Source organism: Vanessa cardui, chromosome 4 (assembly GCF_905220365.1).
Source record: "Vanessa cardui chromosome 4, ilVanCard2.1, whole genome shotgun sequence".
NCBI classification, from domain to species: domain Eukaryota; kingdom Metazoa; phylum Arthropoda; class Insecta; order Lepidoptera; family Nymphalidae; genus Vanessa; species Vanessa cardui.
The window spans coordinates 15,934,865-15,952,939 of NC_061126.1; the positions used below are offsets into that span (position 1 = coordinate 15,934,865).

At 40.8% G+C, this 18,075-nt stretch overlaps 2 protein-coding genes and 1 long non-coding RNA gene across 8 annotated transcripts in view; 2 read left to right on the forward strand and 1 right to left on the reverse strand.

Annotated features, from left to right (window-relative positions):
• Positions 1-2,194: 2,194 nt before the first annotated feature.
• Positions 2,195-12,418, forward strand: LOC124544425 (eukaryotic translation initiation factor 4 gamma 2). Of its 2 annotated transcripts, none has more exons than XM_047122960.1 (8): positions 2,195-2,354; positions 8,166-8,398; positions 8,485-8,760; positions 8,838-9,717; positions 9,793-9,896; positions 9,983-10,369; positions 10,764-11,450; positions 11,716-12,418. In XM_047122960.1, exons 3-8 carry the CDS (start codon positions 8,635-8,637, stop codon positions 11,776-11,778), a joined length of 2,247 nt encoding a protein of 748 aa, XP_046978916.1. In that variant the 5' UTR covers positions 2,195-2,354; positions 8,166-8,398; positions 8,485-8,634; the 3' UTR covers positions 11,779-12,418. The 2 variants fall into 2 exon arrangements, with proteins under 2 accessions (XP_046978916.1, XP_046978917.1); XM_047122961.1 differs by having other exon boundaries at positions 2,199-2,354; positions 8,103-8,398.
• A 2,264-nt stretch (positions 12,419-14,682) lies between these two features.
• Positions 14,683-15,596, reverse strand: LOC124544174. Its single transcript, XR_006967521.1, has 2 exons — positions 15,194-15,596; positions 14,683-14,877 (listed from the first exon to the last, which is right to left on the reverse strand). It is a non-coding gene; the product is annotated as an uncharacterized LOC124544174 (long non-coding RNA).
• A 387-nt stretch (positions 15,597-15,983) lies between these two features.
• The window catches only part of LOC124544304 (MOB kinase activator-like 2), a 31,790-nt gene continuing 29,698 nt past the window's right edge, over positions 15,984-18,075 (forward strand). For 2 of the 5 annotated variants that reach the window (XM_047122792.1, XM_047122793.1), the window contains exon 1: positions 15,984-16,466. Coding sequence is in view for 3 of the 5 variants with exons in the window: in XM_047122785.1 (XP_046978741.1) it covers positions 17,717-18,041 (325 nt within the window). In the remaining 2 variants the exon portion in view is untranslated. Of the gene's footprint in view, positions 16,467-17,649; positions 18,042-18,075 lie in introns of those variants that run through there. The other 3 variants (XM_047122794.1, XM_047122785.1, XM_047122786.1) reach the window with 3 other exon arrangements.

Below are 18,075 nucleotides of genomic sequence, written 5' to 3' on the forward strand. Positions count from 1 at the left end.
ATAATTTAAATGCGAATATTATTTTAAAATGAATATCGCAAAACTAAAAATGTTTATGTAAAAATATATATATAAAACTAAGCTTTACTTTTTAATTTGATTTTATCAAGTGAAACTAAATCTGCAACTCTATGTATTTTATACAATTGACTTTTACTTTTTTTATCTAACATTGTACTAATTTTCATTAAAAGCTTTACAAATATATTGATCGAGCATTTTGTATCTCGTCTGTCATATGTATTCTTGTATAATATGTTAGTTTAATTGAAAATATATAAAATGTAAACTTTTAAATTTTTCTTTCTTATCACTTTCGGTAGCGACACACTCTTATTTACTTGCTACTTCATTTTCATTGTTTACATTTTTGTATAAATTGGTTTAAATTTATAGTTTATTCAAATAGTTTTTATTTTGACTAAATGTATTCAACAATTTTCGAAATTACAAAACAAGGTATGTAAATCCAATTAAAAATTGGAAAATATTTCGCATTAAAAATGCTTTGAGTGTGATGACACTGACATGGTATCTACTTAATAAAAATTATAATTATTAAAATATACACTATTTTTAGAATCCACGTTTTATTATTTCTTAACACCGAAGTTGTAAAATTAACAGATGTGGAAGCCCGCCCGCAATCCACATCTGACAAGTTAAGAGATCCACCAACCCTTAAAAATACGAACTATGATTCAGACTTGATGATGAATGTAAAAACTAGAATATCTCTTAGAATTAGCGAAAAACTGTTGTATTTTACTTTGGTGACTTTCGAGTAAAAATCAAGGAACAACTCATGAGTTGTTTTTTATATACTATGTAAAATGTTACCATAAAATCTTAAATCTGGTAAAAAAAATCTTTAACATAAGTACCAATGGAATTAATGTTAAAGATTTTATTTAAATGCAGTAGGTACGTACATTTAAATCATTACATTGATTTCAAAGACGAGATACTACTGTAGTCTTAACTCGTATTGATACATATTGCAGTCGATAAAACAGTTTTATAGACCTATACATAGGCTAGCATGTATTATATGCTACTGCAGAGATCTATAATACTTATTTACATTTCTTTGATTTGATGTCAATTCGCAACAAATACTTAATAAGAATAACAACATATGCTATGCTATAACCATCGTTTGAAATAAACATTACCAATATTTTAAATTATATGGTATTTTCAGTAGTAAAAAATAAACTATATTTTTTTATAAAAATTATCTATATGTAGAAATAAACTTAAACATTTTGAATTTACAAAATAAAAGCGCATTTTATTTTATGACATTAAAATTAAAGAGTCGTAATTTATAATTTGTATATCACGAGACTAAAACACGAGCCGCAGTGGTGTGGCGGCAGATAGGCAAAATTGTCGTTATCATCTGGCACTTTAAGAAACCAGTTTTCCATGAAACTAAGAATTTAATTTAATGGAACAACTTTTCTAAGGTTTTAATGCTAGTATGTTTAAAGTATACACAAGCAATATTTTGACAATAAACACCAAATGTTCATAGCTGTTAATGTTGAATGAGTGCCAGTCGTACATTACATACATACATACACAACTGTTGTTTTCATTAATTTGACGTCATCAAAATGACTGAACGTATCTTTGTGGAATAAAAATAAAAAAGGTTTAAAAGTTAATTTAATGTTATGGCTGAGTTTATTTTCAGACAGTATAATATAGTGTAAGATGTACGTTAAAAGAAGGTTCCTTTATAAATATAAACAAATATTACTCATACATTTTTTCTACACGATTTCAGAATATTTAAACTAGTTATTATGATGAACTGAAATTTAAAAAAATAAATAAATTTACTTATACGTATTGGAATAACATTAAAAATCCTTAGATAATGCTAAGTTAATATAAAGTTATAATTAAACTGAAAAAATATTCCATGAAACAAAGAAAAATACAAAAAACAATCAGTGTATTCACTGGACTAACAAATAAATATTTTAAAAATTGTATGTTTCTTAAAATAAAATATATAAAAATAATTAAGTTCATGTGATTACTTAAAGAGATTATTTTTGTAAATCTAAATTTAATTAAAGGTTCTAAATTAAATTTCAAAGAATGTTATTGCAAGTTAACTTTGTTACCTGTATTTTGTATAGTCTGTCTACTGTGTAGGATAGAATATGAGATTATCTATGGCAAAACTTTCACTGTCACGATGTTAGTGTGAGTAAAATATTCGAATGTGTGAAACATTTAACCGTACTGTCACAAATTTTGGCAGTTGTGTGCGTTCAAAAGAACTCGCTTGTCGCGTTGCGGTGCGTGTGCTTTCCACAATTGACTTTCATCGCCTCGTAAGTTTGTGATTTTTATATATTATAGTGTATTTAGTGGCTTCCAAACGTTTCCCATGGCCTTAAATATAACGAAAGAAGAGCGCATTATGCGGGGGATGCTAAGGATCCGCCAAGAATATTCGATCGGTTCGTGTCGATGCGTCACCTTTGTGAGCCATTTTACAAGTTCCTGTTATTCTAGAATCTGTATGAATCTCGTGCATTGTTTATTACTAACGTCGAATTGAACTCATGAGATGAGTAAAACACGGGAGATTCGATAACTTGATGAGGGTAAAGTGCATTCTAACCTATCACAGTAAGGACAAGGAAGTCGTATTTTGCCAGTGGCGCTAGCTGGCCGCTTGTTCCTTTATGTGTGTTTTTGCTACATTCTGTTTCTTTATTGTCCCGAATCACGGGTCTAACCTTAACATGTATAGGAAGTGAATAACTTCAATGTGCTTTTTTATGGGCGAAACAGTTTTTTACCATAACTGTAACTAATAGGTTACCCTGTTATTAATCTTCTTCTATAATAAGCATATCACTTTAATCCATTTTGTGGAGAATTGAGTGAAATAAATTGAAGCCCGCTTTTGAATTAAGATTGAAACATATTCATTGCAATAAGATAATATTATTAATTACTGAAATCCAACAATTAAAAATATTACAAACACTACTAAAATACCCTATTACAAAAAAAAAACTGTTTCTGTTTTTGTATAAGTATGCATCCCTTTTAAGGGAGTTGCAAAAAGTCATTTATACATATATAATATAGTAATAAATATTTCATAATATTTTTAAATAATGCACTCACTTGTTGATGTGACTAACACACTAAAGTCTACAACAAGTCCTTATAGATAGATGCACAGATAGGAGACTAGCATTGTTATCTGTGTTTACTGCACATGTTTGACTTTAGCCTCCCTATACTTCAATTATAACATGAGAAGTGCTGTTTGAAAATAATATTTCAATGTCAAATAAATTCCATGAATTATATAAATTATTCATTGCCTCAGAAGTGCATTACTTACTTTTGTTATTCACTTTGTTTGTGATTCTAATCAATTGCCAATAACTTAGTCTTCGTTAATATACAAGCATATAACGGCTCCTCCATATCTGAAAGAAATGTCCGTGTTGATCAAGTGATCGCTTTGCTCTGTTGTATCACAATCATTAATATTTAAACACTTACATAACAATTGATTTATTGTGTTGTTATACTACATTTTAAGCATATGTGTTTATTGTTTGATTATCAAACCATAATATATTGATAAATATCCAACTGTAAGTAGGTTTCTAGAGCAATATTTGTAGTTAAAAAAAGTAGTAAATGGCTGTATAATGCATATTGAGTTAGGCAGTCTGGTTAGTAGGTCAGGTCGCGGCAAGGCCTTCGCGGCTCGTACTGTGCATAGGAAGCGAGGGAGACGCAGCGGCAGCGGGAGCGGGCGCGTACGATGGATCTGGGTCAATGGTAGCGGAGCGGGCCGCGCCACAGCACGCCACGGCCGCTGCAAGTGGGTCGCCCGCCCGCCCCGCTCCGCGCCCTTCCCCTGCGACCCTTGTCTATTGCGCTTTTATTGCTATGCGATTATTATGGATCCGTTCTACCTGCTACCTCCGAGCCGCTCGCGCCTACCTCCTACGAATGAGTTATCCCGAAAAATAAACGTGTATCATATAGGTTATTACTTATTCGATATTATCGATGTTTGCAACTAAAACTACCCGTTCCTATCATCATATTATAGGCTAGGATTAGTGCGATCGCATATGTCGATTTACGGATCGAAGCGACGACGCGCCATTCGGCCGGACTACGTAGATCTTGACCTTGGCTAGGTTAGGTACGTACGGTTAATGACCTCGCCCACAATGACAAATTGAAAGCAACATATACTGAGAAAATTAGACTTGTACGGAGTTTACATTGCCAAATTCTATTTAATGTCATGTATCATTTTTGTTTTATTTTAAATAAATGAAACAAAACATAAAAATACATTGAATGAGCCATCCTAGTGTTTTCGTGATCACGTATCACTGCCGATGCGAACTACGAATCTATACTACTAGTAAATCCAATCAATATAAACCGACCCTTCTGCCCTCCAAGCAGCTCATTCTAATGGCTATAACATTCAGAAGTATTTAATAAATTTTAATTGTGTTTAAACAAAGCGCTAGTTTAGGACTGCTTCGTATTCGGCAAATATGTCCGACTAACTCACCAGCGAACAGTTGACTCGCTTGTTGTAAGCGTTACGATAATCTAATTGTATCGACTTTCGATGGCGTTACTTAAAGAGACGCCCGCCATTGCTGCGGCGCTAATATTCATACACCAAAATCTCAAATTCAGTTTTGTGCTTAGTGTCGCGGTAGCGCATCTAAAGCGACCCTTCCCTCGGCCACCCATCAGCAACCTCCTCGTGCGTCTCTCTCACTCCTTGTTTTTCGGCGATTACACGCACAACAGGCCCGGGCGAGCGGGGCCAGCGGGCATAAGGGTCCCACGCTACAAAACTTGTAACTTGCGAATCTAAAAAATGTGACAACGATTCGCATTCCTAAATCCATGCGTGTTTCTTCGCTATATTTTAACGGTATGTCGATGACTGGCAGATGTAAATATGTAGAATAGCAAATGACAAGAAATGTAATTTCACATGAGGTATAATGTTAGTTAATTTAACTTAAACAAAAAAGAAATTGAACTTGTCTCTCTTTAGTCAGTCAGTCACAGAACGCGATTTGGTTCTTGACTCCTCGTTGTTTCGAAAACCCATTTAACAACAAATATTGTAATTCCATTGGGCGTATGAACACTATTGATGAAATCAATTACGAGAATTTTCCATTCTTTCATTTTTCGTTAAAATTTAGCATCCCTTGCGTCAATTATGCGGCCAACGTTAGCAGTAGTGATACTACAAGCGGTGTTTCTTCCGTCGAAGCAGTTTGCTTGCCCAGTTTATGGCTCTGTTCCGTGATAATACACATTCTATATTGTAATGTTCTTTCGAATAAAATGTTAACTCGAAAGAGTGTAGTAGTTTATGCACCTACATCTCGAAACAAAAATATGACTGAAACTTTTTTTAAATATGTTTATTTTAATAGAGTAGAAATTGGAAAAAATCAACCAAACAAAGAATATTTGTATATGAATAAAATAGGCACGTTGAATGGTAACATTCAATAGTGTCACCATATGAAGCGCAGTACTAACCGAACGTTTAAGATAACTAAAATATATGTTCCAGCACTCACTGTTAGGGTACTCGGATGCGCGTTTCTTTTAGACTAGGTTTACGAAATGTTTATTTTTTTATCTATTCGCTGTCCAGTATAAGTCCAGTGAGAAACGAACAAAGTTTACATACAAATGAAGATTCAGTTAAATTAATATTTTGTCAACTTTGCTCAGCAGCCAGCACGCCTTTCTGTCGCTTCGCTCTTATACGATATACGACACTGTTGAGGACAAGGCAGGCGAAGTTGTCGATATCAACGCTTATTTTTATAAATTTTGCATCGGTCCGCTCTCGCGTTGGTGTTCACCAAAATGGTTAGGTGTGTGTGTGATGGGGAGGGGAGTGCGGCGAGCGGCGCGCGGGCGGCGCGGCGGGGTCGTCGACCGCGCGGGAGGCGCGCGTGGAGTGCGCCGCGCGCCCAGCTCGCCGCCCGCGCGCCCGAGCACCGCACCTGGGGGATGCAGCGCGCTCGGGTCACTGACACCGCGCCGCGCAACGACCCTCCGCACAGTGCACCGGTGTCGTCTGCCCTCTCTCCTCTAAACACACACCGTACACTAGATATGATCCTTTACGTCTAATGCGCGCGTTTGAAATTTCTGTTGAAAATCGAAATTTATGTTCATTGTGGAGCCTGTCATTGACTGTCCGATTACGTCCGGTGTACCTTAGCCCTGACTAGAGATCGGTATAATTCGATAGCGAACGATGTTGCAAATGACTATCTCTGGATCGGAGAGTGTAACGCACGTTACGGCGACCTTGCCGCGGCAGCCCAAGGCCCCGAGTAGAGGGCGAGCGGCGAGTGCGGCGACCCCGCGCTATCGAGCGAGTGACGGGCCATGTCGCACTCGCCGCGCGGCCGGCTCTACCCCTCGACTTATCGCATGAGCTAGACGACGTTATATCCGCCGAGTTCGAGCGCAGAATGATATAGTCTCGAAACTGTCGCAAAGGCCGGCGGCTGCTGAGCGCCACTCGCACCTGCCGCGAGTTCGGCTGACGCCGAGTTGGTACATGAGTAGCGAGCTATGAGTTAATACAATGGTATAATATGATAATACTTTCAACATCTAGCCAGCACTTCGTCAACAATAAGACAACAGCCAGTAAAAGTAAATGCATTCACTATGATTATGACTCCGGTAGGAGCGGATACACAAAAATTAGTCTTTAGACTGACTATGCAGCACGTGACGAATGGGAGCATCTTTACTTTTCTGCTTAGGGTGGCCACCTACAAGTTCACATTAAATTGGTATTTATTTCAAATGGTTTTCTTATCTTCCGGTAACGTTTATAAATAAGCCTAATTGATTCAGACTCGGTCAACTGCACTTGCGTAAACTCAAAAAGAAATAAAGCCTCGAATAATTCGTAACTTTTATTAAAATAAACGACATTGACGACACTACGTGACGGTTTTCTAAATTATAAAATGTAAAAAAATAACACATGTTTATGTTATAAAGTTGCTCAGTTTGTATTTACGTTTAAACGAGCTTTTTGTGTTTGCGCTACAACTTCACTTGTGGCGGGACGTTATGTAGCGGAGCAATGCCTTACCTATCATCCAATGCAGCAATCTGCATGAAATATATATAATAGGGTCACCGCAAACGAGCCACCAGCCACAACCATAAAAAGCTTGACGCCACACGCTACAATCGGCGAATCCATACAATATGTGTGAAAACTACAGAAAATATACCGGTGGTAGCGTTTTGTGGTAGTAGCCGATGGCTCGTGTCCGACCACTAATTGCCCACTGCTAGTTCGCGCAGGCCTACGCCGTATTGGGGAATTATCTATCTTATGATATTTTGTTGCTATACCGACTTGAACGCAGACTTACTTTGTATGGAATTATTTACCATTAGCATTACAAAAAATATTTGTAACATTATTTACAACTGAAAAAATAATATTTTGTTAGGCTGCATAACATCTTATAATTCCTAATACCACATTATAAGCTATATTTTCATCCCAAATAATAAACTGAAGTATATGGTACAATTTTATTAGTCCACCGATCTTAACGCAGCTGACTATTTTGTAGAAAATTTTTGTTCATTCGTCCATGGCTAATGTTCACACTCGGCCACCGGCCCTGTTCGGCTTTGAGGAATTTATTTCTGAACAAGTGCTACTTGTTTGACGATCACTAAGCAGGGAGTGCTCTCACATTGAATCGACATTATTCAGGAGTTAATTATTATTATTTTTGCATATTATTTGTGATGTTTTATTTCTATTTTCTGCACTCAACTAGTCAACGAGTTTTGCTACTGCCTTTATCAATAAAAATAAAACAGCAATAAAATCTATACAATCTCAATACACATACAGGGACAGTCGATTGATATATGCAACCGCAGTTAATACTTTTCGATTTCTGTAGTAAACATTTTAGAAAAGATAACTGAATCCCACGCCGACTACTCGGCGAGCCAAACTACAAGCAGCCTTATCAATTTCGCAGAGAGGGTTAGCAGTAAGGAGCAATAGTGAGTGTAACGAGTGTGACGAGTGTTCACGTCGACAGAGCCAGACGGAGGCGATCGCTGAGCGCGTCGCGAAGAGAGGCGGAGGCGAGGCGAGTGTGCGTGAGGCGGCGACACCGGCCGCAAGACGGAGAGCGCGCGGCAGTCGGGGCCCGTGCTGCGCGCCGCGGGGCGGACGCCGGTCCCCCCGAGGCGGCGCTGGGTCCCGCCCTCCTCGCTGCGGCACCACGATGTGCCCGACGGCGACGCCAAACACGACATCATCCACAGAAAGGTGAGGCCGCGCCGCGCCCGCCTGCGCCGCCTGGCGCCGCTCGGCGCCGCTCGGCGACCGCTCACTGAGTCCGTTTGTTGTCACAGGTGCGCGGCATACTGAACAAACTCACCCCGGAGAAATTCCAAAAACTGAGTGATGATCTACTCGGTCTGGAATTGAATTCGGATAAGGTGCTGAAGGGAGTCATACTTCTCATATTCGAGAAGGCGCTGGATGAGCCCAAGTACTCGTCTATGTACGCGCAGCTCTGCAAGCGGCTCAGCGAGGAGGCACCGAACTTCGAGCCGCCCGGACAGCCTTGCACCTTCAAGCTGCTTTTGCTTAACAAATGTCGGACCGAGTTCGAGAACCGCGCTCAGGTATGTGCTCACTCTGGCGCGCCTACGATGTCTCGAGGTAAACGAAAGCACTAATCGAATCGCATTGTATTCCAAAGGCGTTCGCGGCCTTCGACGACAAGGCGCTCACACCAGAAGAAGAAGAAAAACGACACCTAGCCAAATGCAAAATGCTCGGCAACATCAAATTCATCGGCGAGCTCGGCAAGCTCGAGATCCTCGCCGAGTCGATCTTGCACCGCTGCATCCAGAACCTGCTGGCCCGGCGCGCCGCCGCCGAGCACCACGAGGACCTCGAGTGCCTGGCGCAGCTCGTGCGCACCTGCGGCCGCGTGCTGGACTCGGAGCGCGGCCGCGGCCTCATGGACCAGTACTTCGCGCGCATCGAGACGCTGTCGGCGTCGCGCGAGCTGGCGCCGCGCATCCGCTTCATGCTGCGCGACACGGTGGAGCTGCGCCGCAGCGGCTGGGTGCCGCGCACGGCGTCGTCGGCCGAGGGGCCCGTGCCCATCCACCAGCTGCGCGCCGACGACGAGCCGCCGTCGCGGCGCGAGCGCGAGCGCGACCGCGAGCGCGACCGCGAGCGCGACTCGCTGTTCCGCGGCGGGCTGCGCGCGCGCCCGCTCGACGACGTGCTGGCCGGCCTCAGCCTGCAGCCCGCCACGGCGCTCGTGCCGCCGCCCGACAAGCTCTTCGGCAACGGCTTCGCGCCGCGCGACGCCTTCCGCCAGCGCTCGGCGCCCGGCTACTACCCGCGCTCGCACTACAAGCAGCAGCACTCGCCGCACTCGGCGCACGCGCCGCACGCGCCGCAGGGCAACGGCTCCAAGGACTCCACGCGCGCCAGCAAGTCGCGCGTCACCATGACGTCGGGCGGCCTGCAGGACGTGCAGATGCGCCCGGCGGCCAACTCGCTCATGTTCACCGCCAACCGCCTGTCGCGCCCGCAGCCCGCGCCGCTGCCGCTGGCGCCGCAGAGTGAGTGCCGCCTTTCGTACCGACGCCCGGCCCCCGTCTCGTCGACCGCCACGTAACCCCGCAATCTTCTTGCAGACGTGCTCACCCCCTCGTTCGCCAGTGCGCCGCCGCTGATGAAGGAGCCCGCCATCGCCATCAAACCGGCTCCCGACAAAAAGGATAAACCGAAGAAGGACAAGGTGCGTTCGATGCGACCGCGCGGTCGGACGTCATCGAGATGGCTGCGGAGTGGGCGTGATATATCGTCTCTCGATCCGTCCCGCAGGCCCTGAACAAGGAGGAGGCCTGCCGGCTGGCCATCGAGGCGGTGACGGCGCTGGCGGCGCTCGAGCACGAGCAGGACGGCGAGCCCGAGCGCGAGCCCGAGCGCGAGCCGGCCGCGCTGCGGCGCCTGCGCGAGCTGCAGCTGCCCGACAAGGTGCTGCGGCGCGTCATCGCCGCCGTGCTGGAGCACGCGCTGGCGGGCGACGCGGGCGCGGGCGGCGCGGCGGGCGCGGCGCCGCCGGCGGCCGAGGGCGCGCTGGCGGGCGCGGCGTGCGGCGTGGTGCGCGCCGTCAAGCGCGCGCCGCTGGGCGAGGCGCTGCGCGCGCTGCTGCTGGCGCACCACCCGCACCGCCGCCTGCCCGCGCTGCTGGCGCACGCCGTCCGGCAGGTGCGACCGCGAGCGCTACAAATATCTCGCAATTTTCTCTTTTCCAATTAGTACTACTTACTGAGGCTATCATCTCAATGGATAAAACATTACTCATGTATCATATTCAGATCCGAAATTACATAATCATAAATGTTCCTAGTACACATGTACTGGGCTAAAAGTTCAAACAATACTTTATGCAAACTTTACAAAGTAATTGAATTTTACGACTGAAATTATGTAACGGTTAATTTAAAAATAAAAACAACATTGTGTGTTAATGTCGTAGTAACTTAAATCATATAATGAAATGTATGCAGACTCGCCTGCTCGCCCCGCTCGGAGCGAATCGAGTACTAGTGTAGTGTAGCGAATGTCACACGAGTACATCGTAAACTCGAAACACCGACAGAAACTAGTAACGCTGTCGGAGGTGGGCGCCTGGTGCGAGGGCGGCCAGCACCACCCGCTGCTGCTGGAGGTGCTGCAGGCGCTGGGCGAGGCGGTGGGCGCGGAGCGGCTGCAGGCGCTGTACGGCGAGAGCAAGGTGAACCTGTGCGCCTACGTGTCGGAGCGCGAGGGCGGCAGCGCGGCGCGCGCGCTGGACGCGCTGGAGGCGCGCGGGCTGGGCGCGCTCGTGCCGCAGCTGCGCGTGCAGGCCGCGCTGGCGCGCCAGCTGGCCGCCGAGCCCGCGCCCACGGCGCTGTACCGCTGGATCAAGGCCAACGTGGAGCCCGCCGTGCGCCACAACGGCGCCTTCGTGTCGGCGCTCGTGGCGCTCGTGGCCGAGCACGTGACGGCGGCGGCGGGCGCGGCGGGGCAGGCGCCGCCCGACAAGGCGGCGCTGGAGCGCGAGAAGGCGCTGGCCGAGGCCTACGCGCCGCTGCTCACGGCGCTGCTGGAGGGCCGGCCCGACCTGCAGCTGGCCGCCGTGTACGCCGTGCAGCTGCACGCGCACCACCACCGCTACCCGAAAGGCATGCTGCTGCGCTGGTTCATGTACCTGTACAACCTGGAGGTGTGCGAGGAGGACGCGTTCCTGCGCTGGCGCGAGGACGTGACGGACGCCTACCCGGGCAAGGGGGAAGCGCTCTTCCAGGTAAAACTGCATAACAATAATTACTATGTCTTTTGGCCAAAAAATATATTAAATAACCAATGTTTTTTCCAACCAATTTGACATAAAATTTGAAACTAAATCAAAGTTTTAAAACGTTTTAAAAGCTATCGGCGTTGTGTTAAAGTTTTCGGGGGCGGGGTCCATACCACCTCTAGGACCGATTACCTCTAGATTTATCGGAGTGATCGATTAGATCCAGTGGAACAGGGACTTGAGAATGAGTTAATGTGACCGTGTGGCGCAGGTGAACACGTGGCTGACGTGGCTGCAGCAGCAGGAGTCCGAGGACGAGGAGGCGGAGGACTAGACGGCCGCCAGCCGCCGGCGACACCCAACACTGCACCGCTTTTATTTGCGCTCATCTCATATAAATATAATTAAGCCAAATAGTTTAAATACCTACCCTCGTTACCCTTTAACGCTCGACTCGCCGCGGCCGGCGACTCCAGTGTTAAATAGGTCAATTTTTAGGTTATACTACGTAAACGAATGTTAGTGTCTCGAGATAATTTTTTGTAGGCCTTTTACTCGATTTTGATACTTTTACAAATGTATACAATGTATAGTGTTCGTTTGAACGTATGATTGCACTTCGATCTGCCCTCTCTTGACAATGAGCGTATTTTAGTTGAAATTGTAAAAATATATCTATCGAGAACTTAAATCAATTTTTATTATTATTATCATGATCATTTATTTTCAATACTAAATGAATGTAGTGGATAAACTGTAAGAATGCTTAAATTTCATTGTATTATCAGATTTTAGAATTTTGTAACGAAATATATAGAAAAGTAAAAAAAAAATGTTTCCTCAGACATAAGAAATGTATGTTGATTGAGTGATTTGTAATAAAAAGTTGTGAAGTGATGCAAAGGTAAACATAAGTAACATTGGTCAATATGTATTCAAGATGAGAAATAAACTTCAGTGTAATTTATTACAAATGTTGCTTTTTATTGCCGCCGCCATCGTCGCCGCCGACGTGTCGTCGAACTGAACACACTACAGTGCCAGACTTGACACGACTGTCGCCAACGCTCAGTTAACTGTATCTACTGTTGTTTCCCGATAACTTAGTTTGGCGGGTGTTTTGAATCTCATCTGTGTGAGATCATCCCCATACTCCTTAAATCAGATTTTTGTTGTCGTTACTTAAACTGTGTAGTATTCCTTGATTTTGATTCCATTAATTCCATTATTTCTTGATTGATACTTCTTATATTAAATAATCGTATAACTTCAGTAACAAAATGTGTTGTGTTAATTACATTGATATGAGTACTGGACTATTCTAACAAAGCGTGAAACATTATCAAAATATTTAAAATGCACTGAATTTCAAGCCGAAAATTGAATAAAAATATTATGATATAACATTTACTTCATTGAAATTTCGTTTAATTAATAATTATTTTATTATTTAAGAAATGTAAAAACCAATAATCAATGAGATGTCTGTGGTTCTCTAAGAAGTGTTGTTACTTTTTCAGTGTAAAGAGGTTTCCATTACAGTATTAATCATTTTTTATATTTATTTTGTACAATTTTATTTTAAAATTTTGAACAGGTCATACCAATACATAAGTTCTTATCTAAATAAAGTAAAGGTTATTTGTGTAGATTTTCGGAAAAATATTAAATTAAATTGCAAAGAAGTTATTGAATATCAGGCAAATCAATTCCATAAATACCTAACGTAAATTATATTTTTCACACTATCGACATATTTCTTGTCATAATTAATGTACGAGATAGCTGTCGTATTATCCAATCATGAACAAAATTTAACAATTGCAATAGTTTTTAGCAAATATTTTCAGTTCGAATAATGACAACAAATTATAAATATTTGATATTGTGCAGCCGTTCCTTGTCTGTCCACACGCATACATCTATACAAGCAAAAGTTAATAGTTCTGGTAGTCGAGCGACTGGCCTTACCTTATAAGGAACCGGTCAATTTCTGCTTTGTTTTTATTTCATTTTCTTGGGGTAAACTAACATAAAGGCATTTGGGATCTATGATTTGACGTAAATATCGTTTGATAAAAACTAAGAACTAACTAACTCTAATAGTAGAATGGTATCGTATATTAACATTCAAGCAAGAAATAGTAGAATGGTATCGTATATTAACATTCAAGCAAGATTCGAATGAATATAACGTTGATAAGTTGTTGCACGTTCATTTTGTGACACGTGATCTGAATCAGGAAACTGAATAAAGATTTCATAGATAGATTTTGTGATGTGATGTCTCTTAAAAATCTCGTATATTCGTATCAAAATATACCTAACTCATACTTCAATTGTACTCATGAAACAATCTTTTTAAACTTATAAATATGTATCTTCTTTTTTGATGTGTTACATAATAAATAGGTTTATTTAAAAAATATTAATAACATCCTAGATACTGATTATTGTGAATAAATGAAACTTATGCTAAATAACAGATTAACTCTTACATTTTGTAAGAAGTGGAATTTGATTAAAAAGAAGAAAATTAAATTTATTTCACCTTGTAAGTTGAGTTGTACTTGTTCCTTTTCAAACGAGTGGCCTTAGTAAAGTGATTTCAGTCAAAGTAGTGCAAGTAGGTATTTTATTTTACTTTTTTGTTATGGGTATATAATATATTTTGCAAACATGTCGTCATTGGAACGGTAGTGTCCTCTGTCGGCGCTCGAATTATTCACCAGCTCAGCGGCAGAAAGTGAAACATACCGGATGAAACAGAGGCTCATCCTCCATCATTTATATGTATGTGATGGCGAGATATCTGAAGCTCTAGGACCACTCGACTTTTAATTTTATATTGCTACTCTATTGCAACATAGACTGTACTTTACTTGGTAGTAGGCCATTGTAATATAATCCACCAATAACCATCCACAAAAAGGACCTATGTAATATATTCATAAAATACATATTTTTTGATAAAAAATGGCACATAAATTTCTTATTTAATTTGTGAAAGGTTGACAAAAGTTTTTTATTTATTGATAGAAAAGATAATAATATATAAACACATTAAAAGAATCATAATAAACACTTATTATGTGTAGTATGAAAAAGCAAGAAAACTTTAATAACAAGATTAAAAAAACTTGTATAATCATCTTTTTTTACAACAATTATAGATATTTATGTGTTAGTAAAAAAGGAGCACCTTTTTGATTGCATTATTGAAATAATATACGAACTATACTGTTGAAATAATATATTTATATAATCATTTTATGCTTATTACTGTTACACAGAAAAATTAAAAAGTAATTACATTTTGTGATTTGTGCACACTTACTAATCTGGTTCAATTATGAAACAAAAACATAACTATTAAAACTAGTAAAATCCATCTATTCAAGCTAAAATCCACTATGCTCGATGATCACTGGAGCTGGAAGGAAAAAAGTGATTACAACAACTGATAGTTAACAATAATAAACCATGTAGAATGAGGTTGCATACTTATCAAATAGTGTAATTAATGGCATTACAAAATTTGTGAATATATCTACCCCTAAGTCCAATGCAATTTATCAGTTAAGAAATGCAAAAAAAATATTTTTTCTAAAAAATTATGTGTCACATTTAAGTCTCATAATTTTAATAATCTTTATATTGTCGTATTAATTACGCTTTGAGACATATTTATCACGTGTTTGTATTTATCTAACCTTAATAGGTTTTATTTCATTTCATTTTATACTTACCAATTCTAATAGCCGCACAAAGCACGCAAAATGTGAGAAAACTGTTAATAGTATTTTCTCTTGCTTGACGTTTTTCCTCTAAAGGATCAACTCTTTCCCCAAATGGTAATCGAAACATATTTGATAGCGATTATTTATAAATTTTATTTAACCTATATTCAATTTTTTCGTAATGATGTTAATTGTTAGACTTCCCAAACCTCGGACTCGGAGACCTGTCATTGGTGACATCGGTATGTCAAAACTTATAAGTAAAATACAGAGTAAAATTTTACAAAACAGGATGGGATTGTATTCTGTCATTTTTTCATATCTTAAAAAATTTAGATACGACGATTCAATGAAGCTTATTATTTACATACATAATTTTGTAAGCCATAAATAATTACTACATGGACTGTTGATTGCAAAGAGAAAATAAACCATTGGTATAAATTTCAATGAAACCATTAGAAACAATAACCGAACACGAACAGTTAAAATAGAAATAATATACATAAAAATATGCTTTTACCCTGCATACAAACAACTATTATATTATCAATGTGGTTTGTGCCTAATTTTTATTTCTTTTACTCCTTTAAAAGGCCAAAGCATTGTATCATACAGTTTAAGAACTACAAAAATTATATCACCTACGACAGAGCGTGGTACGATGATTTAAAATCAATAATGCATGCATTTATTATACTAACTTTTAAGTAGCTGTAATAAAATGAACTTGTTTCTTTAAAATCTTAGTTTGACAGATAACGTTAAGTACTTGCCAGCTGAGTTGATAAGTGCTACCAACATAGTATTTATATTTCGTTCTGGTTACGACTTACGACATAAGATATTTATTATTACTCTTGAGCTTTTTATACGAAGATATCAAGTTATGTTTTTTACTTATATTTATAATGTAGCTTAGCTGTACACTCTTTGACCTGAGGGCTATAAAATTAGCCCTTAATATAAAAACAATTTAAGCCTAAAGTTGCGCAACATGGCGAGTTTGCCTCAGCTGCTCCTATAAATTTTCGTCTTCGCTGACTGTGACACGCTCTAGTTAACAAGATTTTAAGTGAACAGTTACAGTTATCCTATAATTCGCTTCTCATAACTAGATAAAGTGATGGGACAGTCTGTGTTTTCGTGTGGCTAAATTGCTATCAGTGCAGACCCGATTGCGGTGTAATATTACGTTTTATTCGTTTGTGAGCTACAAGGAATCCGTCAAACTGGAGCGACTCCCGGAGTACCTGCGCGACACCGTCGACTGGTTCATGGGGTAAGTAGACAAAAAGTGTGGAAATCGCTGTTCGTCGTTCAACGTCGATCACGTAACAATAGATCCAAACATCGTCAACTACAACAAGGCATTAGGTTGCCAAAAAATGATAATCATAAACATCATGACATGTCATTACAGTAAATATTTCAAAGATATCAAATAAACAAACTCAATCAAACATTGAATTAAAAGTTTACATTACATTTATTATGTTATACTAAATACCTAATTTTTTTAAAAAAAAGTATTATTCTATAATTTGCCTCAGTTGTAAGTTTTGTTCAAATAGGATTGGAGGTTTTATTTTTTTAATAATTCATGGCTCATGAGAGACTCGCTAAAGTCTCATAAATAGTTAACCAATGAAATCAAACTTTTGGTTAATAGCAATTAATATTAAATAATGTCAAAACCAAAGGAAAGGGTACAATGGGACTGACATACCTGTGTTGGACAAAAGTCCCAAAATTAATATGATTAAAAGATATAAAAATACTTTCAACTTGAACTTTCAGGTTGAACTGCTTTACACAGAGAGTAAGGTTTCTCTGATTGTGTCTTTGTTATGTATCTACATTTAGTGGGTCCATTATGCTGTATTTAAAATATAAACAGTTGATCATTAAACTTTTATACATTAAGTCTAACATTATTTTATACATTAAGTCTGAACATTTCAAACCAAGTAATTTATAGAATATTTTGTTTCAAGTCGTGAAAGACTAAAATTTTACAATAGGATATTTTCATATCAATAACTATTCATTCTTTACTAAAATGAAATATTTACCTAGGTATAGCTATTTTTAAAAGGTAACTTTAAGACTTAAGGTTATTAGCTCTTAGCATTTCCTTTTTTCTAATCACACAGTGTTTCTCAGCGCTCATTACACAATACTTGGTGTGTGTTTAAAGTGTATGTCTATATATAATACTGCTGCATATAATTGCATGATGCACCTCAGTTGTATTTGTTTTTTATAATCATAACAAACATAGCTTATTTTATACACACATATAATAGACACTAATAATTAAGGCATTATATGTTAATAGCACAGGAGCCTTGCTATACCTTAGCTCCATTGACAATTTTATATATTGATGATATGGTTTTGGCATTGAGTTGTTGTCGCATGTGATGTGTTTAGCGCTCAGTAAAGTCTGCATCTCTTCCGGGGTCGCGTGCATTACTGCACTCTCAGCGCCGCTCTCGGCTCAGGTGCGCGCCGCGCAGATAACGCGTGATGTCAGAGAGGCGGGCTGTGCGGCGGCGCCGGCGCGTGCTCGGCCGCGGAGCCGCCGTCAGTCGCCCGCGGCGCGCATCCGCGAGCGCTGTATTCCGCGACGCGCCCGGCCCGCGCCCCCCGGCCTCCGCCGCTCCGCCGCGCCGCCGCTCATGGCGGAGGAGACGAGCCCGCGCCGCTGGCCCGTGGGTATCCTGCGGCGCAGCGGCGCGCGCGCGGCTCGCCACGTGCTCCACGTTAAATACCGTAGTGTTCCGCCCTCGCCCACGCCGCCTCCCTCCGTGCTGCCTCTCGACATCGACGACACAGTGTCATGCTTTTGCAGGTGTGAAACTTGTTGATGGCCTATAAAATACATG